This window comes from Microdochium trichocladiopsis (genome assembly GCF_020744255.1).
Source record: "Microdochium trichocladiopsis strain MPI-CAGE-CH-0230 chromosome Unknown B0I36scaffold_6, whole genome shotgun sequence".
Taxonomy (NCBI): domain Eukaryota; kingdom Fungi; phylum Ascomycota; class Sordariomycetes; order Xylariales; family Microdochiaceae; genus Microdochium; species Microdochium trichocladiopsis.
In genome coordinates, this window is record NW_025763549.1 from 2085595 (window position 1) to 2103703 (window position 18109).

At 54.9% G+C, this 18109-nt stretch overlaps 7 protein-coding genes across 7 annotated transcripts; 3 read left to right on the plus strand and 4 right to left on the minus strand.

Annotated features, from left to right (window-relative positions):
• Positions 1-3186: 3186 nt before the first annotated feature.
• Positions 3187-4962, minus strand: B0I36DRAFT_325812 (uncharacterized protein). Its single transcript, XM_046154274.1, has 6 exons — positions 4776-4962; positions 4211-4719; positions 4120-4152; positions 3965-4070; positions 3802-3872; positions 3187-3722 (listed from the first exon to the last, which is right to left on the minus strand). Exons 1-6 carry the CDS (start codon positions 4841-4843, stop codon positions 3622-3624), a joined length of 888 nt encoding a protein of 295 aa, XP_046011742.1. The 5' UTR covers positions 4844-4962; the 3' UTR covers positions 3187-3621.
• Positions 4963-6112: 1150 nt separating this feature from the next.
• B0I36DRAFT_350331 (uncharacterized protein) lies at positions 6113-7493 on the plus strand (the record flags this gene model as incomplete). The annotated part of the gene is made up of 2 exons (XM_046156880.1): positions 6113-7413; positions 7490-7493. 2 exons carry the CDS (start codon positions 6113-6115, stop codon positions 7491-7493), a joined length of 1305 nt encoding a protein of 434 aa, XP_046011743.1.
• Positions 7494-7934: 441 nt separating this feature from the next.
• On the minus strand, positions 7935-9305 carry B0I36DRAFT_363996 (uncharacterized protein; the record flags this gene model as incomplete). The annotated part of the gene is made up of 1 exon (XM_046158887.1): positions 7935-9305. One exon carries the CDS (start codon positions 9303-9305, stop codon positions 7935-7937), a length of 1371 nt encoding a protein of 456 aa, XP_046011744.1.
• A 409-nt stretch (positions 9306-9714) lies between these two features.
• On the minus strand, positions 9715-12354 carry B0I36DRAFT_432237 (FAD binding domain-containing protein). The gene is made up of 3 exons (XM_046162610.1): positions 10928-12354; positions 10326-10856; positions 9715-10243 (listed from the first exon to the last, which is right to left on the minus strand). The coding sequence occupies exons 1-3, from the start codon at positions 12165-12167 to the stop codon at positions 9852-9854; spliced, it is 2163 nt and encodes a 720-aa protein (XP_046011745.1). The 5' UTR covers positions 12168-12354; the 3' UTR covers positions 9715-9851.
• Positions 12355-13100: 746 nt separating this feature from the next.
• On the minus strand, positions 13101-14127 carry B0I36DRAFT_432238 (ricin B lectin domain-containing protein; the record flags this gene model as incomplete). Its single annotated transcript, XM_046162611.1, has 5 exons — positions 13101-13364; positions 13469-13528; positions 13619-13751; positions 13844-13981; positions 14049-14127. 5 exons carry the CDS (start codon positions 14125-14127, stop codon positions 13220-13222), a joined length of 555 nt encoding a protein of 184 aa, XP_046011746.1. The 3' UTR covers positions 13101-13219.
• A 1424-nt stretch (positions 14128-15551) lies between these two features.
• B0I36DRAFT_350335 (uncharacterized protein) lies at positions 15552-16119 on the plus strand (the record flags this gene model as incomplete). Its single annotated transcript, XM_046156881.1, has 4 exons — positions 15552-15590; positions 15620-15675; positions 15778-15921; positions 15981-16119. 4 exons carry the CDS (start codon positions 15552-15554, stop codon positions 16117-16119), a joined length of 378 nt encoding a protein of 125 aa, XP_046011747.1.
• A 532-nt stretch (positions 16120-16651) lies between these two features.
• B0I36DRAFT_363999 (uncharacterized protein) lies at positions 16652-17099 on the plus strand (the record flags this gene model as incomplete). The annotated part of the gene is made up of 2 exons (XM_046158888.1): positions 16652-16994; positions 17062-17099. 2 exons carry the CDS (start codon positions 16652-16654, stop codon positions 17097-17099), a joined length of 381 nt encoding a protein of 126 aa, XP_046011748.1.
• Between the last annotated feature and the right edge of the window lie 1010 nt (positions 17100-18109).

Below are 18109 nucleotides of genomic sequence, written 5' to 3' on the forward strand. Positions count from 1 at the left end.
TTCAATGCTATGCTAGACTGTGAAGAAGCCACAGTGCCACCAGACAATGTCAATGTCAGAGTGGTGTCAGTCCTTGTAAGTATCGTGATGCTCGGGCCTGCACTAACGCCACCATCACTGCTATCAAACTGGCTCGTGCTGGCTGTTCGGCTTGTGAAGGCTGATGAAGATAACAGCAATGAGGTCTGACGGCTGACAGTAGCGGTGCTGTCATTGTTCGCACTTGTAAAGCTCGAAGCAGAAGACCCTATTGGTGAAGCCTCGCCCATCGTGCTAGATCCGGCTTGGCTCAAACTCGTCAGGGTCGAGGCACTTGCACTGAAAGTACCGCTCGCCCCGAGTTCCGAGCCGCTTGTAGGTAGAGACGATGACGACGACGACGTTGAAGAAGGGGCGTCACCTGTGATGGCGTCTGTCATTGCCGTGGTCTGCGGGATGATGACAGTCGTGACCCATATGGTGCCGTTACCTATTTGCACAGGCAAAGTCACGGTCGAGGGGGATGTAATCGTTCTGGTCAACCACGAAGTACCGTTGGCACTCGTGACGGGCAATGTGAGTGTCACGGGCTCTACGGTACCTACGATGCTGAAACTTCCGCCATCATCATCAGTGTTGACTCTTGAGGATATTGTAGACGTGCTTGGGCTCGTCGTGGTGGATAGTATGCCAGAGGACAAAGATTGACTACTAGTCTCGCTCGTAGAAAGACTACTCAAGCTTGGTGATAACGGTGATATAGATGACACTATGACCGTAGGAGTATTACGACTGCTGGTGGTGGTAGCGAAACTGCTGCTTGTAGTGGCATTAGGAACACTCTCAGACAACGATGGCGTTGTAATGCTGCTTATGGTTGCGGAATTGGAGCCCAGACTAGTAAGAGACGACTTCAGAGTACTTGAGAGGGTGGCCGATCCTAGTGTAGCGGTCGAATTTAGGCCAGGGGCAGAGGAGGAGCCATAGGATGTGGAAGAGGCAGGTGAAGATGGACCACTGATTTGTGTGCTATTGCCCAAGGGCAAACTCGAGAATGTGCCTGTACTTGCAATTACGCTGGTGCTTTCTTGCAACTGGGTATCACTGACAGGTGCAGTGCTCCCCGTCGTTGGTGTAATAGGCCCACTGTTGCTCGCACTGATCGAGCTAGCTGTCCCTGTAGTATTTGTGGCTGTGATGATTGCGGAGAGTGATGAAGACAATACGGGAATTGTCCCACTTTGACTACTTGAAGGCCTGATGCTTGTGGAATTTGACTCGATAAAGTCGGAGAAGGTTGAGCTTGCGCTGGTCCCTGTACTGGTGCCGGTCACAAGGGAATTGCCAGGCGTGGTAACTCCGCCAGGCGCCGCAGTACCACCTGACGAAAAAGCACTAGGGTTTTCCTGTAGAGATTCCGATGACCCGCTGGAAGTACTCGTGATGGGGATATTGGAAGGCGTGGTCTCGATCGTGATTGACGATGAAGACAATGTGGTAGAGCGGAAGGATGTGGCATTGTAAGCGCTAGAGTTGAGTGAAGCAACATTGCCACTGGATGGTAACAAATTGGAGATGAAGGAACTTGATACAAGAGTTGAGGAGGTTGGACTTCGAGTAGCAGAATTGCTGTCGTAGTCACTGCCAGTACCAGAGACTGGGGCTGACGAGGCCTGAGTGCTATTTGCGAGGCTACTCAGCGATTGAGAAATGTCGGTCACAGTAGAAGCGCTATTCAACGCAGTGCTGCTAATGAGAAGTCCAGATGATGTTGAGACTGAACCATTCGCACTAAAACTTGAAAATCCCACGAGCTCTGTAGAGGATGTGATTGTGCTCCTCAGTGAAGAGTTAGATGTCTCTGAAGCCAAGCTTGTGGCAGCTGAAGGTGCAGTCTGAGTGGAGCTTGACTCCGACTCCGGTGTAAAGTCCGTGGGAAAAGCCGAACTCAAGTACGATATTACACTCGATGAAGAATCTGCCCATGACGAAGCCGACGATTGCCCCGGGCTTCCAGGGGAACTTGTCAGAATGGATAAAGCTGTATCATTATCAGCATACTTCCCGATTAAGTCGAGTGACAACGCTCCACTCGGAATACATACTACTCGAATCCGAGGAGGACGTGCTTCTCTCCGAAAAAGAATTTGTCGAGTTCAGGAAGTCCGATAATGACGACGGCGACAGTGGCGGCGGCGGGTTATACCCGTAGGTCATCGGCCAAGGGTATGGGTCGTCTGTGGTTGCGTCTAGGCTTCCAACACGTCGTAGCCTGTAATGACTATCCTGGTTGGGTGGCAAACCATCCACCTTGCTGCTTGCTGCAAAAAGGTTCCTGGGCCATGCCAGTGTTTCCAGCATTAGAATGAAGACGACGAGAGTCGTGATCCAGGATTCCGTTGCCATGCTCGCGGGTGTGGCGTATCACTATTATTGTGCGTGTGTTATAGCTCAAACAAGCAAGATAGCTCCGGCGATGATAGAGAAGTGTGTCCGAATGCAGAAACTGAGTCGTTAATAAAGCACCAGATGCTTCTTGTTCTGCTTTTGTTCGTGCACCTTCTGACAGAGAGAGAGAGAGAGTATGTGGCTTGCTACGATGGCCAGAAACGACCAAAAGAGTGAAGATTCGGCGGAATCAGGTCAAGCCGAGTAGAAGCATGGTCTTTTGCTGAATTTTCCGGGCGAGACGGGGGAAGAAAATGCAGAAAATGGGACGACGTTGTGACCAGGCTCTACTCGAGGTAGGGAGACTGATTGGAATGGGCATGCTCTCAGCATCAGTGCGTGCCCTCACCATGGCATGCACAGTCGTACACGCAAGAATATCGCTATGGCATATTGATCATATCTAGATAGTTCACATGATACGATACGCAAGGTCGCGGAGATGTGAAGGGAAGCGTTCTACAAAGTTCAAACTACGCTAAAAAAACAGGAGTGCAGATCTAGGACATTGACTTGGACACCTACGAGTCAAAGCCCTGAAACCACCTGCCTACCGGACCACTGAAGCCAGGACAACTCACAAAAACTGCTCGGGCCACGGGGACAGCATTTCCGATTTGTTCTATGATGGGATTGATTTGCCTGCTGAAACTTCTTGTGGCAGAATGTACACTGTCTGACATCTACTTTATGGGCCTGATGCGAAGCAGTCTTGAACACATCTACATTGCCACGTGCAATTTATTATCCTCATCGACAAGCTCAGTCAAAGCACGAACGGGTCACACAAAGGGGGTTGTGAAATGCTCAGGGGTTTGGTGTTACATTTTATTACTGGTACCCACGGAAGTTGCCGAAATATGCGTACAAACGGCTGCAAGGTAGGACAAGTGTGCCTTCTTTTCCCATGCTGGTGTCTTGCTTCTAACAGGACCACAGTTCTGCACACCGGGGATACATTTCGTGTTCAAGAAACCCCAGTGAGCCAAATGCATCCTTTCGTGTACCGAGATTGTAAACCAGGATCTCCACCGGGAGACCTGATTATCTGGCAATTTTGGCGGGCGCAACAGTCTCAACCATCTGGCTACCTCACTTCAACGCCCTTTCGCTTGGGGAGAGACAGAGAGATGCAAAGTGGCGCAGGCAGCGCGGATTTATGGTCAGAATCCGATGTTGAGGAGCTTGCTGCGACTACTCGGCCTTCTTGGCAGCGTTGCGCAGTCCAGGGGCGGTGCCTTCGGTCATCTTTGTGTTCCGCTGCTCAATATCAGCGGCCCACAATGCGGCACCAACTTCGGATGACAGCTGTTAGTATCGGAACGTTTGGTGTGACTCGTGAAAGGAACCGGGAACGGTTCGAGTGGGGCGTACCTGTGTTTGTGAACATGAAGAACATCGAGGCAATCGGGATCATCTCGAGTAACGTTGCGACTGTGCCGAAACTGAATGTTGCGCGTTGTCAGACGGGAAAACAAATACACGGCTCGTCCTCGCGTATAATGGCGCGACGATGGAAAATGGAGCAATAGCTTACGAGGTGTAGGGGGCGGTGTGCTCCGTGAGCCAGTCTCTCTGCTCGGCCGCAGACCAGCGCTTGAGCTGGAAGTAACGACCATGGACTCCTTTTCCACGGTTGCGTCCTTTGACATTGTCAGCTGGGGTCCAGGTCGAGCGAGGCAGATTACATACCTTGAATGAGAATGAAGGCGACGGTGCCGACGACTGTGACGTGATCAGCAAACAAGAGCATTAAGCATAGTATCACTGGCATTACGCATACCTGGGATGAAGTTCAAGGGAAGGTACATGACGTAGCGGATGATTGCCTTTGGCGAGAACTTGGCGAACGGGCTGCGAATAATCTTGCCCAGCCGTGCCATGGGGTCGCTGCCGGACTTGAGCTCGCGGCCCTCCTGTACAATGTCGGTCGCGTTCTTGGCAACAAGAGTAGCGTCGAAAGTATCGAGAAGAGCATCCTGGAGGAGGAAGTTGCGCGAAATGAGGTTGACGATGGTAGAGCTCTCGTTGAGGATGAGGAGCACGGTGGTGAAGACTGCCAGAGGGCCGTTGACGAAGACGAGGATTGCCAGCTGCGGCAGATAGGTGAAGAAGAACATGAACGTGGTGACGCCGGCGGCGAGGGACAAGGTTGGAAGCAGGCGCTCGAGGAATGGCTTCCATAGTGAGCGGTGCGTGAGGAAGTATACGATGCCTCGAAGCGGGTAGAGGAAAGCGCCGCTCTTGGCCGCCTTGGAGAGTAGGACCTTGGCCTTCTGGTAATCCTCCTTGCTGTAACACTGTTAGCCACGAGGTCACCTGCTCCCGGCTTCCACGACTGTTCTTACGCGACTTCCTGTGCTCTGGCGCCCACGTTGCCCACGAGGCTGCTCCCCTTTGCTTGCGAGTCCGACATGATTGAGCTATGCTTGTGTGGCAGTGACTGTCTTGCACTCGAAGTCTTGTTTGCCCTGGATACGTCTTGTGGACGAGTGTTACTGCGGAGTGAAGAGATGAGGAGACACTCGAGCGTCACCAGGATTGATGAGATAAAATGAGCCTTGGTGTTTAGTGCGTTTGCGTCTGCAAGATGCCATCGTGACGTCACTGGCGCGGGTTCCGCAGGCAGGGACGCCCTGCCCCACCGGTTGTCTTTGCTCCGCGCCCGCTGGCTGGGTGCAGCAGCCTAAGGCTGTCTCACATCGCCGATTCATGAAAATCTCCAGGCAATTTCAATACGGTGCATAGATGGATAATTGAGACCCAGTACTCCAGAAGACTATGCCTGACGGTTAGTAACCCCAAGGGCTTTGAGCATGACGGGTCTCTTCTGATGTCCCATTCAATGCTCAGGCGATCGCAGACAGCGTGACTTCGATAGCCTGCATGCCACGCAGCAACCCGTGGCCAAGAAGAGTGCATCCCATTGAAGCGAACACTGTACACAGTTGTGCTGACCCCTCGAGTCTCAAGGCGTACTAAACGGCCTGCTTCGCCATGTTTTGTCTCGCACGTGTGTTGGCCGCCAAGTACCCATAGCTGGGACGTTGGTGTTTATTGAGATGCCGTCTTTATAATCCTGCCAAACACGGCCTTGTTGAGACCAGCGCCACCTTATCCTGGCCAGGATGAGCCAGGTACCGACAGCGACCGCCCATGACCGCACTAAGCACCGGGACGGAGTCTGTGTAGAAGCACACAGTGTGGACATAACTGAGACCATCACTGCTGACACGGTGTAAAGGGATTACGTGGTAGCTGGAGTTGCAGGTTGGATTCATGGCGACAAGATTTAAGCCTCAGACTTGCTAATGCATTGTGGAAGCAGGAAGATAGGGTCTTCTGACGGGAGAGCAATGTCGGATTTCGTAGCGCTACGCACCGATGAATGGTCTAGGTAGTGGGGAGATCAGGGCAGGGGCCGTTGATGAGGCCGGGGGTGCTGGTGGTGCTGCCGGCATTCTCGAGCTCCACTATATTTTCACAATGCACGAATAAGCAGCAAGAGACTTGAAGTGGGGCCTGCCGGCAGGGATGGATCCCTTTCGATGTAACCCACCTGGGCAAGCTCAACAACCTCGCAACCACACCCACCCCGCAAATTCCACTTCAACGTCGCGCTAACTATCTCATCACCCTTACAGCCACGGATGGACACAATCTAGCTTGGTGGCGAGGCCCAGCCATGGCAGCATCAAGTAGTGACGCGGGGGTGTTCCGCTTCACAGACCTGCCACCCGAGATCCGCAACCAAGTCTACGAGATCCTGCTGTGCAGCTTCCCGCCACCTCAGTATCCAGACAATGACGACCGCCTCCCAAGCTCAGGCACATGGCTGGATAAGAGCCAGATATCAGCTTCCATCCTCCGCGCGAACCGGCAGATCCACGATGAGGCTCGCGCCGTGGTCATCAAAGGGAACCTGTTCGTCCAGGTTGAATGTCACATGAGCATTGACCACTCACAAATGATCCGGGAGCTCATGGCCAACCTCGGTCTGCCCATCGTTGTCGGCGACGGAACCTGGACGGGCTCATGGGACGACAACCTCAAGCTCGACAGATACAAGCCCCTGCGGGCCATGACTTATGCCATCAGCTCCACCAAGGCCATTCCAGACACCTGGTCCGGCACGACCCTTCGCTTCCTGCTTCTCCACCGAGAACTTGACGAGTTCCTCATTGAGCTTGCACTCGCCGACGATGCCGGGCTCGTCGATTTCGCAAACAAGATGACCCACCAGGTGACCATCCACACCCTTGACAGCACAGGTGCTGGCAAGACTGATCGGGAATTCCTTGGCACCAAAGCCGTGCTACAGCGTTTACTCGCTCCCTTCGCAAAGAACTATGAAGGGGTGAAGAACTTCGTCATCAAGGCTGACGGGCCGAAAGAGAGCTCCAATGGCAAGCTTGATGAGGAAGTCATAGCTTCCACCTTAGCAGCGGTCAAGCACAGGCCCCAAAGGTCCATGTCGGAGACACTCGCAGTAGTCCATGAGCTCAAGGATAAGGGAAATGCGTTGTTCAAGGCCGGCAAGACACGGATGGCTTCAAAGCACTGGACTCGCGCTTGCAGTCAGATACTTCAGTCACGTTCGGCACCACAATTTGCAAAGAAGTTCGTGTCCAAGCCAAAGGACAGTTCCGAGCGGAGACTTATCCGGGAGTTGGCGGAGCTGTCGTTCCAGCTTCATCTCAACCTGGCGCAACATGGTCTCCAGGCTGTGCACTACGCTTATGAAGATGGAGACGGGTGGCGTCTTCATGGCATTTCGACTGCAGTATTGGCTTATCTGCAGAAATCTGCTCTCGAGTGTTCGATATCCGAAACCGGGGTGGTCATGCCTGCCAAGGACGTCGATGATGATGGCGACCTCACCGGCGGGTGGCGCCCAACAAATGCGCAGACAGCTAAACTCTGGTTCCGGTTTGCTCGCTGCCACCGCTATTGCGAGGAGTGGGAAGACGCCTGCACGGCGATCGGGTTCGCGCGGAGGCTCGCTCCAACGGATACCGCTGTCCTAGCGGAGGAGACAACTATTCTCGATCTTGCCGAACAGGTGACGCAGGCAGAGATGGAAGAGTTCATGTATGAAGAGGCGATGCAAGCAGAGATGGGGGGGTTCACGGATGTACCCATTGAATACGAGGACGAAGCGTCATTTCGGGCGAGGTTCATGGACGAGATGTCACTTTAGTCAAAAGCCTCATATCGGGCAGCTGTTTCTGCGGTCGGCAACTTGCCGAGGAGATTGGAAGAAGGATTGCACCGAGACGTATATTTACTGGAGTGCGTCTCGTCTAATGTCGGCTCAGGTCGCTGTTCTGTCCTTTCCGAAATTACGCTCAGGACTGGAACGTTCAGACATTCAGGAAGAGAACAGACTGGCCGCTTTTTCTCTCCCGATCCTATCATCTCAAGTGTCCTCTGTCCTCAATGGATGCGTGGGAGACTGGAACTGTCCTATTGGCCCACCGTGTTGTAATGGGCGGCATCTATTTGTATCAGCGATGTAAATTCACATCCCTTGCTTCCTCGAAGCGCCTCACGTAGTTTTGCCGATCCGTGGATGCAGGGTCATACTGTCGTTGTGCCAAACTCGTTGCGTTATCGACCATCTTTCCCATCGTCAGCCTCGCCACCTCAGCCGCGAAACTGCCATCCTCGCTTGGAATCTCCCGCCTACCCGCGAACCTCGGCCAGAGATACATATAATCCCGCCAGTCGTGCCACTCCGTCTGCGCCGGCAGGGTCCCAGGCATCCCCTGCACAAACTTCACAGTCTTCAGCCCCTGCCCTACAAACTCTACGCTCTGCAACATCCTCGCAGACTCCTCGTGGGCAAGCAGCACAGCATCAATCTCCAGCTCCCTCAAGCCCGGCAGATCCCTCGCAAGCAGACTCCACGCCATCTCCATCTCCTCCGACCGCGCGACCTCGGCCGTCATCTCAATCTCCTCCCTCGCCGTCCTCGCGGGCCGCGGGTCATGGTACCCCAGAGCACCATCTCTCACCACCAGAACCATGAAGCTGACGCGCCTGACCAGCGCCTTCCACCGGGGGCGCAAGAACCCCAAGAACCCCAGGACCTCGTCGGGGTGCCCAAACGCAAACGTGTTGCCCGTGTAGAACACGTACCCCACCTCCTCGTACCAGGCGCGGCACACGAGCAGGACCTGCAGATGCTGCCGCCTCGCGCACAGGCAGGGTAGGCTGCGCAGTGCCTTGCGCGGGGTGTCGTACTTGGCCGCTCCCTCTGGTGAGCCATTGTTGCTGCCGCCGTCGCCGCCGCCACCGCGGAACTTGCGCTCGTAGCACTCGCTGCAGAGGGATTTGTTGCGCTGCTCTGGGGCATACGTGCTCTGCCACGGGGCAACGGTGATGGGCCGCTCGTCGTGTGCCACTGCTGCCGCTGCCGGTCCTGCGTTACTGGTGGTGGTGACTGTAATGGCGGCGGCGGCGGCGGCGGTTTGCACTTCGCGCCGCCGGCGCCAGAAGCGTGGGTCGCTGCCCGCGTAGTCTGATGCGCAAGGGGGGATGCACTCGAGGCTTGTGATGGTGTGCCGGTGGAAGAGTTCGGCCTGGCACTCACGGTATGCACCAGTGTTGTCGTTGTTGTTGCTGCTGCTGTTGATGTTGGCCGTCTTGCCGTCGGGAGTGTTGTTAGAGGCTGTGCTAGTCGAGTTGGTCCCAGTCCTGGGATACCGCGGTCGGGGTCTGCGTCGGTGCAGTGTATCCCACTTCACGGGCCGGATCAGCAGATGGGCGAATATCTGGGCCCTGAGCTCCAGGGGCAGTGTTGCGAAGAGCGAGTCTCCCATACTCGACGAGGGGTGACCCAGAGGCTGGTGCTTGAAATCGGGTGATCTCTTCATGCCGGAAGACAGTGCTTGGCAGGGAAAATCGTGTGCAGAACTCGCCCGTAGAGGGCTGGAAATATTGTTCGAAAGACTAGATCTTCTGATGTAGACTACCAGATTGCCCTCCAGGTAGCACATATATAAGGGAAAACTTGTTACGGACACCATACCGGGATGGATCAGCCTCGCGACGCGAGGGTATGGCGACTTTATACTTTTGAAGAAGCACAGAATAGTGTCTGTGCTGTGGCGCCATGTAAACCCCCGAGTCACTGGCAGGCGCATACAGCAGCACCTGAGCCGTCCCTTGAGCACGACATGATTGATGTTTCCTTCACGGGACGGGTTTTCCCCGTGACGTAATCCATTACCGTTTTTTGACTGGGCAGGTTATAAGGGCATGGTGGTTGAATGTCATATGCTTGGATGTCTCACGAGTGACAATGCCTTCAGTGTTAGTGGATCTTCAGACACGCCGCCTCACATGCCCCGCCACTGGCAGATATTTCGATACTCATTAATCTTTTCCCGATGTAGTACGTAATACTTGACGCTGGTCGTTTACAACGTCCGCAGGCACCGCCTCAAATAAGCTTCCAGAGCCTGCGTATCGTCCAGCCCAGCCACGGCACCAACATATCCATCAGGCCGGACCACCACCGCCGCACCAAGCTTCTCATCGACACCGTACACGCCATACACATCCTCCTCGCCCACCCCGACACCGTGGAACCGCATCTCTGCGTGCTGCTTGATCTGCTTGGGCACATCGGTCCACTCGAAGCGCTGCGTCCTGGACGGATGGAGGACTGTAAGCTGGATCATCGACTTTGGGAACGCGGGGATGATGGTGTCGCCTATGTGCGCGAGCGCTTTCGCGGTCCTCCCTTGTAGGTCGTGAATGTCGGTTGAGGAGAAGAAGAGGATGCGGTATCGCCCAGTCGACAGGAAGTCTGTGGTTGTACCGGTTATTAGTGTCTCGGTTACAGAGATCGCATGTACTAGGTCACCGCGGAGGGAGAGGGGGAGCCATACCATCCTGCAGATGTCGCGGGTTTGCATCTGCAAAGCGCCTTACGACTGCGTCAGCAAGCCGCCTTCCAGGACGAAGACAGCCATTCAAGACGTCGCCGTCAGGATTGATCGGAGACCGGGCGCATCCCTGTGGTGCCTCCTGGCTCGCGACCACAGGCTGGACGACTGTGCTCTCCAGGTACTCGATGCCGCAGCCACTAGTGAAGCCGTTGCCATCCCGGAAGACCTGCAGGAACTGGTCGTGCGTGAGAGAGCTGACGGCCTCGTCGTCGTCCGAGGCGCCGATCGCGCCGCTGAACATTGACGAGAATTTGGTGTCGAACTCAATCAGCTGCTTCGCGACGGCCAGGCGCTCGAGCGAGAAAGTCGCAAGAACCGGGTGTGGAGATGCAGCAGCTGAGCCTGGGCCATCGCTGGCACCCTCGGGCGCAAGCCCGTGGATTGTGTGGACGAGCTTCCAGGCGAGATTGTACGAGTCCATCATGGAGACGTTCATGCCCTGACCGGCCTTTGGACTGTGAGTGTGACAAGCTGTGCAAGAAGACGTCAGTTATACGTCAGTGAGCTGACACGGGTTAACCAGGACTATGCGTCAGACTTACCGTCCCCAACGATAAATATCCTCTCTGCACCCTGCTTGTCCTGCTTCGTGAAAGCCTCTGTCATGCGCTGGCCGATCTGATATGCAGCATACCAGTCGACCTCGGTATCCTCGCGAACCTTGATGCTGTACGGCGCGAAGACGCGGTTCGCCTGCTCGAAGATATAATTCAGCGTGACCTTCTGGCGCTTCTCCTGGTACTTGCGCTTCTTCCGCAGCTCATCCGCCTCCTTCTCCTCGTCCTCCGCCATGACACTCTTGTCCTCGGGCGAGACCTCATCCTTGATCTGGACATAGAGCCGGGTCAAGTAATCCCCAGTGACCGTCTGCTCGCGCGGGATGACCATGAGCGACCCGGCCTCCGAGTGCACCGCCGACCGTTTCCTGATGTCCGGGAAGTCCGTGTCGGCCACGAAGTCGCACACGCCCCAGACATGGTCCTGGCTCTCGCCCTCGAGGCGCAGGCCCATCGCCTTGCGCACGCGGGAGTGTGCCCCGTCCGCGCCGACGAGATACTTTGTCCGCACCTTCTTCGTAGTCACCTCCGCGCTGTCCCAGTCACTGCTGCTGCTGCCCTCGGGCCGCTGCTCGAGCGTGACGGTGATTGGGAACTCCGCGTCCACACCACCACCTTCAGAATCGTCCAGAGTATACCCCACGAAGCGAGTATTCCGCACGATCCCGCGCTGGCTGTACAGCCCCAGGTTCTCCTCCAGGATGCGCTCGATACGGCCCTGGTGGATCGTGACCTCGTGCTGGAACCGCGCGCGGACGGCGACGTCGGGCACAAACGTCGTCCGCTCGATGCCCGACTTGCCTGTCGCCTGCGAGGGGTTCCAGAACGCCACCTCAGACATGTGGCATCCTTCGTCGAGGATCTCCGAGTGCAGGCCGAGCGAGCGGAGGACCTCGAGCGTGCGCGGCTGCAGGCCGTCTGCCTGGCCCGCCTTGAGGGCCGCGGGCTTGGCGTCGAAGCACGCCAGCGAGTCGTCGGTCAGGCCGAGCCGGGCGAGGTTGAGGGTGAGGAAGAGACCTGCCGGACCGGCACCGATGACGACCACCTCGTAGCGTTCCAGGTCGTCGGAGGTGCCATTGCTGCTGCTGCTTGGGGCTGACGATGCCGTCTGGGCGTGGCGGCCCCGAGGTTGCGGTCGCGGCGTGAGGCGAGGGAGTGGCTGGGCTATCGTGGGGAGGTTTCTGAGCTCCCGTGATGCGCGGGATGTCTCTTCGAAGACGGGCATGGCTACTGCTGCTGCTAGCGGGTGTTATGGACTGGCGACCACTGAACCCACGCTGGTTACGTGTGTGGGATTGAGCGGCGATATAACAATGTTTTTGTAGTAATTCGCCTATGAAGACTGACAAAGGCTTAATAAGGCCATATGGATCATGTGCCGAGGAGCATCAAACGCTTGCAGGCGAGAAATTTCTAGGATGACGCAGACAATGGAGACATTCCAGGTTCCGTTTCCCCGCCTCGTCGCGAGTGACCAGGGGAGTTGCCGCTGTGTGTGGCCGCGGCAAGGATGCCGCGGCCGGCAATCGACCCCGGCCAATTCTGCACCGGCACCTGGGCAGGCATAAACGAACGTTATTCGCTGAACCTTAAAAGCGGATCACTCAGCATTGTGCAACCGACACTGCGTATAGTCACTAGGTGGAAATAATACTTCTTTTCAGACAACCACATTTGCCCACTAAACAGAGGCCGGAAGGGCTCTCATCATCACTTGTGTAATTGGCCTCGGCACTTATTCAGCTGGTCTGATCCAAGGACACACTGATGGTCCAAGTTGAAAGAGCGCTCACAGGCTGGCGGTTGAGCCCCATCCAATGGCCTGTGACTAATGATTAGCCAGAGATCGGTCATGCTGACACATCGTGGCTGGCACACTATATCGGACCCCGCATTGAAGTGTGGAACAGCCGCGCTACGTCGTCTGTGCCGCTATACTGGTCGTGTAACTGGTCGTGTTGGCGTCGAATTGTGATCGCCCGCTTACCTGTAATATTCATGACCTGAGGAACCACCTCAGCAAAAGGCCGCTGCCAAGGTGCGGTGCTCGCTCCCCATGTACCTGAAAGAACCTTTGTCACGAATTATATAAGCTCGAGATTTTGGGGGCAGAAGCCAGGTTTCAATTGTCTCTTCAAGCCTACTACCACAACATAGACCAGCACTTGGACACTGCCTTTTTGTTCTCCACCGCAGTGTTTCCCACGGTTCAAATCGCCTTGCCAAGCAAAGGCCGACGTCGATCATGACGAACCCGGTGATGTCTGCGCGCGGCGCCTACTTAGACCCCTTCTTCTTGGCGGAGTTGTCATCGGACTCGTCGCGAGTGTCGTTGGTGTCATCCTGAGAGATGACCTTGACCCTCCACAGCTGGTGGGGGTTCTCCTCGGCGATGTTGCCGGCCCAGCCAGTGATCTTGGTGCTGTTCGTGGTGGAGATAGACGTGGTCAGCTTAGTTCGGGAAGTATGGAGCGCAGGCAAAGGTGCGCCAACGTGTTGTGTGTGGCATGATGACCGTTGACTTACCGGTCCGCAGCATTGCCAAGGTACAGGTCGACAAAGGTGCCGGAGCCGACATTCTGGATCCTATTGTAATGCGCAATCTCCAACGTTAGTCACCATTTTGAGCGAGTCCGACGCAGTGTGGGGAGATGCCCCTGCTTCTTGTACACGTACATAACGACAGCGCCGTTTGCGTTGGTCGTGACGAGGCGCCAGAGCTGGGTAGGGTTAGGCTTGCCATCGCCAGTGGTCCAGCCATTGATCTGAGTGCCGTTCTCTTTTGAAGCATTCAGCAGGTCGAGGGCGGCTGTTGACACAGAGAGATAAGATTGTCAGTTATTTGGAATGTTTCTTCTCGCCAGGATGACTGCGATATTGTCATGGGCAGCTTCCACTTACTGCCAGTCGCCTGGTTGATCAACCAGTAGACGGGGAAGACCTTGGCGCCAGCGTAGTCCACCTTGACGAGCTTCCAGTGCTGATTGCTGGTTCCGTTGTACCTGTAACCAATGACGGGGGTGCCGCTCTTGGGATCGCCTGTCAAGCAGGTGTGAGTCAATCATCAATCCAACGAATCGCTATTGTATGAGTGAGCTGGACTTACTTGCAGTCAGGTCAAGGCAGGTGCCTGTGCCATAGTTGATGAAGGCCAGAGTAGAACCGTTTCTGAACTGGTGCACCATTTTGAGAATATTGGCCTATCTTAAGGACTCGGGAGACTTTGGTAATTCGTTTGAAGGTGATGTTTTCTGAGATTGCTGCGTTGGAATGATACTGAGCCAGGGAGGGAATCGATATCGTGGGATATATCGAACTATTTATATTTGTGAAGCTCCTCGAAAGTTTGGATGTCTCATCTCCAGTCCACTGACTGTAGCAACAGCTTTGCTCGTGCAGCGTTTCAACTGTCTCTTGAGAGCACGGAATGCCTTTGCAAGCTGACGATAGCCAACCGCCCAGATTGTGCTGCCGTCCACCATGACAGGAACGATGAACAAGAGGTTATTCCCCGAACGGAAAATGCATGTGACATGCTCATGTAGCCAGTATACGGGCGGGGTCCGACCAGGACTGCCTGGAAGCAGGAGTTCTGCATCCGGATATTTGGGATCGGGTCACACTGTACTTGGGGAAGTGAAACGGGGTCTCACAAGCGAAGACTGCTTATTCTCCCACTGTCCCTACCGGCAGTTGCTATTGGGGTCCCCTCCCACTAACGATCAACGGCCGCAGTACCCGCATTGTGCAAGAATTAGCCTTCAGCGGTGACGGCAGCGGGTATGCAGGTCTCGCCGCTTGCAGCATGCAAGAGAGCGGCAAGGGCGATCAACGATGATCGACTGAGACACGGCAGGCACTGACGAAAGTGAATCGGTCTCCTGACCAAGCAATCAGATGCAATCTCCCGCGGTCGACCCCAGGTCCATTCGTCTTCCGTGTCTCAGCTTCGCGAGAGGGCGCGATGTTGGCGACATTCACAAGCTGGTTTCTTGGCCTGTTGTAGTGGCAGAGTTTGGGAACCGGCAGTGGGCGGAACCGCATCTAAGTCCTGGACAAGGGTGGCATCGTACAAGATCTGCGACTTTCTCTCGCTGTCTCTAGCCTTTCGAAATCATAGAATCCATTCAGATACGCAATAGGTGGACTTCACTACCTTCAACTCCCGCAGGATAGACGTGATGAGCAAAGGTGTTGTCTTGAAAGTCCACAGTGTATGAGGGGCTCCTCAATCTTCAATGCCGAGAGACAGGGTCTTAGATCGCTAGCAAACCTCAACCACGGGCGTACCTACGCTAGTCGGCTCCGAGTGAGCTTAGGCATCCAAATGTCTTGGTTTCAAGAATTACCCGCGAGTCCATAATTTGTCGATCAGAGTTTGTCACGCCACCTGAGACTAGTCGCAACTTAGTTTCAGAAGCACAAGATATAAGTTACCCAAATAGCTCATTCTCGGTTGTTCCTCACCGTGTCTCTCCTAGACTGTGGTGGAGCTCTAGGGAATGTCACAAAGTTGAATCGTGCTCGTCCCCGCTTCAGGCACGGCATCTAGTGGGCTGGGCAAGAGACAGTGCGAGATCATGTGGTTTTCCTTTGAATCGCAACACATATGATTTCGTCCCGTGTCAGACGGCTTAAGCGCCAAGAGGTATGTGTCATATCTCCGTTCGAATGCAGCTCCGTTTAGACGACCGTAGCAGCGATCTTGTGACCCGTGATATTTACTGGCACGAGTAAGAGGGGAAGTGATTCATTTGGTATATCTCGTGCCCTTCTTGCAACCTCTTGCAAACAGAGATGAGACAACACTGAACCACGACCTGCTAATCGCTTAGTCAAGAATGGAACATTTCCTTCTGCCTTTACCACAACTGCTCAAATCTTCTCTTGGAAGCATCCTCCGCCGGAAGAATCAAATTCAAAATCTTAATTCGATTGACCTCTTCTGCCTCTTATGATTGCTGCTTGTCTGTGCGCCGGTACATGTATCAAGGCTCCACCATTCCGAACCCGGTTTGTATGCTTCGTGACTATTCAGATATTTGGCTATTGCTGTTTTGCAACTCGTGGTTGGAATGGACGACGTTCCGAATACTGAGAGCAGCGAGCTGATAGATAACATTCTTGAGATGGGCCCTAGCTACAGTTCGACTCGCTCAGATGAATGGGGACCATGAAAATCTACATTCGTGCCTGGAATGAGGTCTTGTATGGTGCTCAGCCACTCCCCCACTTGCGCTGGAGAGCAACTTGCACGGAAGCCATCGTAGGGTATGACCTCTGTTATTCCGAACGAGTGTCTGCCTAGCATGCCCGACAGTACGTATAATGGCTGTAGTCCAAGTCTTGTGTCATCCGTTCTCGCCACGCATGGACATCGATGAGAATGATGGTCTCTTTCCGTCCATACATCTGTCGTAATGTTTCGAGCTCCTCCAAATTGTCCATGAATGGTAGCTTGCCCTTCGTGGGCCCTGCGGAAGCGGTCGCAACGACTGTGGTGGCGGTGGTGATGCCGCGTGCTAGCTTGCCATGACGAACTTTCCGCTTCCGCCAGCAGTGACGCCTGCACTTGGATTGTGGTATGCTACATCGAAACCTACTGGGTTGCCGTGCGCACACAGGCTGCGGACTGCACTGTCTTTTCGTGTGGATGATCAGACAATGGTGATGGCGGCTGTGTTAAGGAGAAGGAGGACACGGCTCGCCATGCCCTACCAAGGCCGCTCCCTCTCGACGATGACAAACAGCAGCTCGGTACCAACACCAACAACGACATCCTCCTATCCGTCTGCCTTCTTCCACGTCGCAGCGGACATCCGCTATTGTCACGAGGACCCGACCTTCGACACTGCCTCTATATGGACCCTGCTCCCCCTTCTGGCTTCGTTCATCCCTCCAGATCATCCTTTCCAGCTCAGCCTGATCAGTGCGATCCATCATCTACGCGCATCAGGCGGGCCGCCAGCGTCACCAGGTGCCCCTTCACGGAATGGCACAGGCTGGAAGGATCTCCCATACCTGGACTTGGGCATACGAGAGAGATGGGATAGTACGTCCAAGAATAGTCAGTGTCGACGGATCTTGACCACAAGTTGACACTTATGCGCCGAAACTAGACGCTTACATTGGCAACATCCGCGGATGTAGCCACTGACGGTCACGCCATCTCCAGATGGAAGAATCCCAAGTCCTTTGTCGCGCGCCTCACCACTTCTGACCTCGCGGGGTGGCTCAGCCTGCCGATATGGCTGCTGCGGGACACCCTTGAGGAGCCAGCTGCCAGCGGCACCGATATGACCTCCGAGATTTGGGTCGCCACCGAATGGCTTTTGCACTCTTCGCAACCGATCTTGGATTGTTTTGCAGTCTGGAACTGTTTTAGATCATGGGGACGTCAAGTCGCTCCGTTTGGGATCACTTTGCCAGAGCATAAGGGTTGACGTTGGGCGGAGAGCACGAGTCACAGCTCACGGCGTTCCTGAGTCGCCAGCGGTGGGAGTTTTTGGAAGCAGCAGTGGCTTAATGTCGCAGCGAGCGCCGAGACGTTGAACTTCAGTGAAGACAGCAACCTGGTGGAGCGGATACATGCCGCGGTCTTGTCAATGGAGGCGGCGGAAAAATAGATTAAGCAGAGTTTGCTTCTTCAGATCCAGAATGTGACGTTCGGGTTGACCGAAAATTTATTGTCGGAGTTTATGTCGAATGGCGGCCGAAACTTGAAATCGATACTTCTCGGGTGGTGATATGCCGAGCGACAAGGCAGTCTGGAAGCTGTACCCGCCCTAAACCCCGAAGCGTCCGTCATGAGGTACAACGGTTTCCCCTATGCCGTAGCTGCTGCTTACCAACCCCACAGGGAGAACGCATGCAAAATGCCTCCGCGGCCGTGGCATACCTCTGAACACGCCATCTCATTGGACAATTCCCGAGCCTGGCCAATCACGACAAGAGCAGGCAGGGCCAGAGCCAAAAGCGGAAGCATTTCGCGCCAGTGGCACCATGTAGGTAGGTATACTGCAGTATACTGCAGTGCCACGGTAAATCCTGGCAGCCAAGCAGGCAGCAGCCTGCACAGGCATCGCATATAATTTTAGTAATGCAGATAGAGCACGTTCCTCCAAATAACTGACTTAATCGCCGTTTCTGACGATTGTCAAGTGCCTG

Excerpts from the sequence above, each read along its gene's own strand:
- B0I36DRAFT_325812 (XM_046154274.1), bottom strand. The coding sequence starts at position 4,843 with ATGTCGGACTCGCAAGCAAAGGGGAGCAGCCTCGTGGGCAACGTGGGC. Across the intron at positions 3,873-3,964 it reads CACACCGCCCCCTACACCTC|TTTCGGCACAGTCGCAACGT; the intron begins GTAAGCTATTGC and ends CGCAACATTCAG. Across the intron at positions 3,723-3,801 it reads CTTCATGTTCACAAACACAG|TTGGTGCCGCATTGTGGGCC; the intron begins GTACGCCCCACT and ends TGTCATCCGAAG.
- B0I36DRAFT_432237 (XM_046162610.1), bottom strand. The coding sequence starts at position 12,167 with ATGCCCGTCTTCGAAGAGACATCCCGCGCATCACGGGAGCTCAGAAAC. Across the intron at positions 10,857-10,927 it reads GATATTTATCGTTGGGGACG|CTTGTCACACTCACAGTCCA; the intron begins GTAAGTCTGACG and ends CTTCTTGCACAG. Across the intron at positions 10,244-10,325 it reads CCCGCGACATCTGCAGGATG|ACTTCCTGTCGACTGGGCGA; the intron begins GTATGGCTCCCC and ends GTACAACCACAG.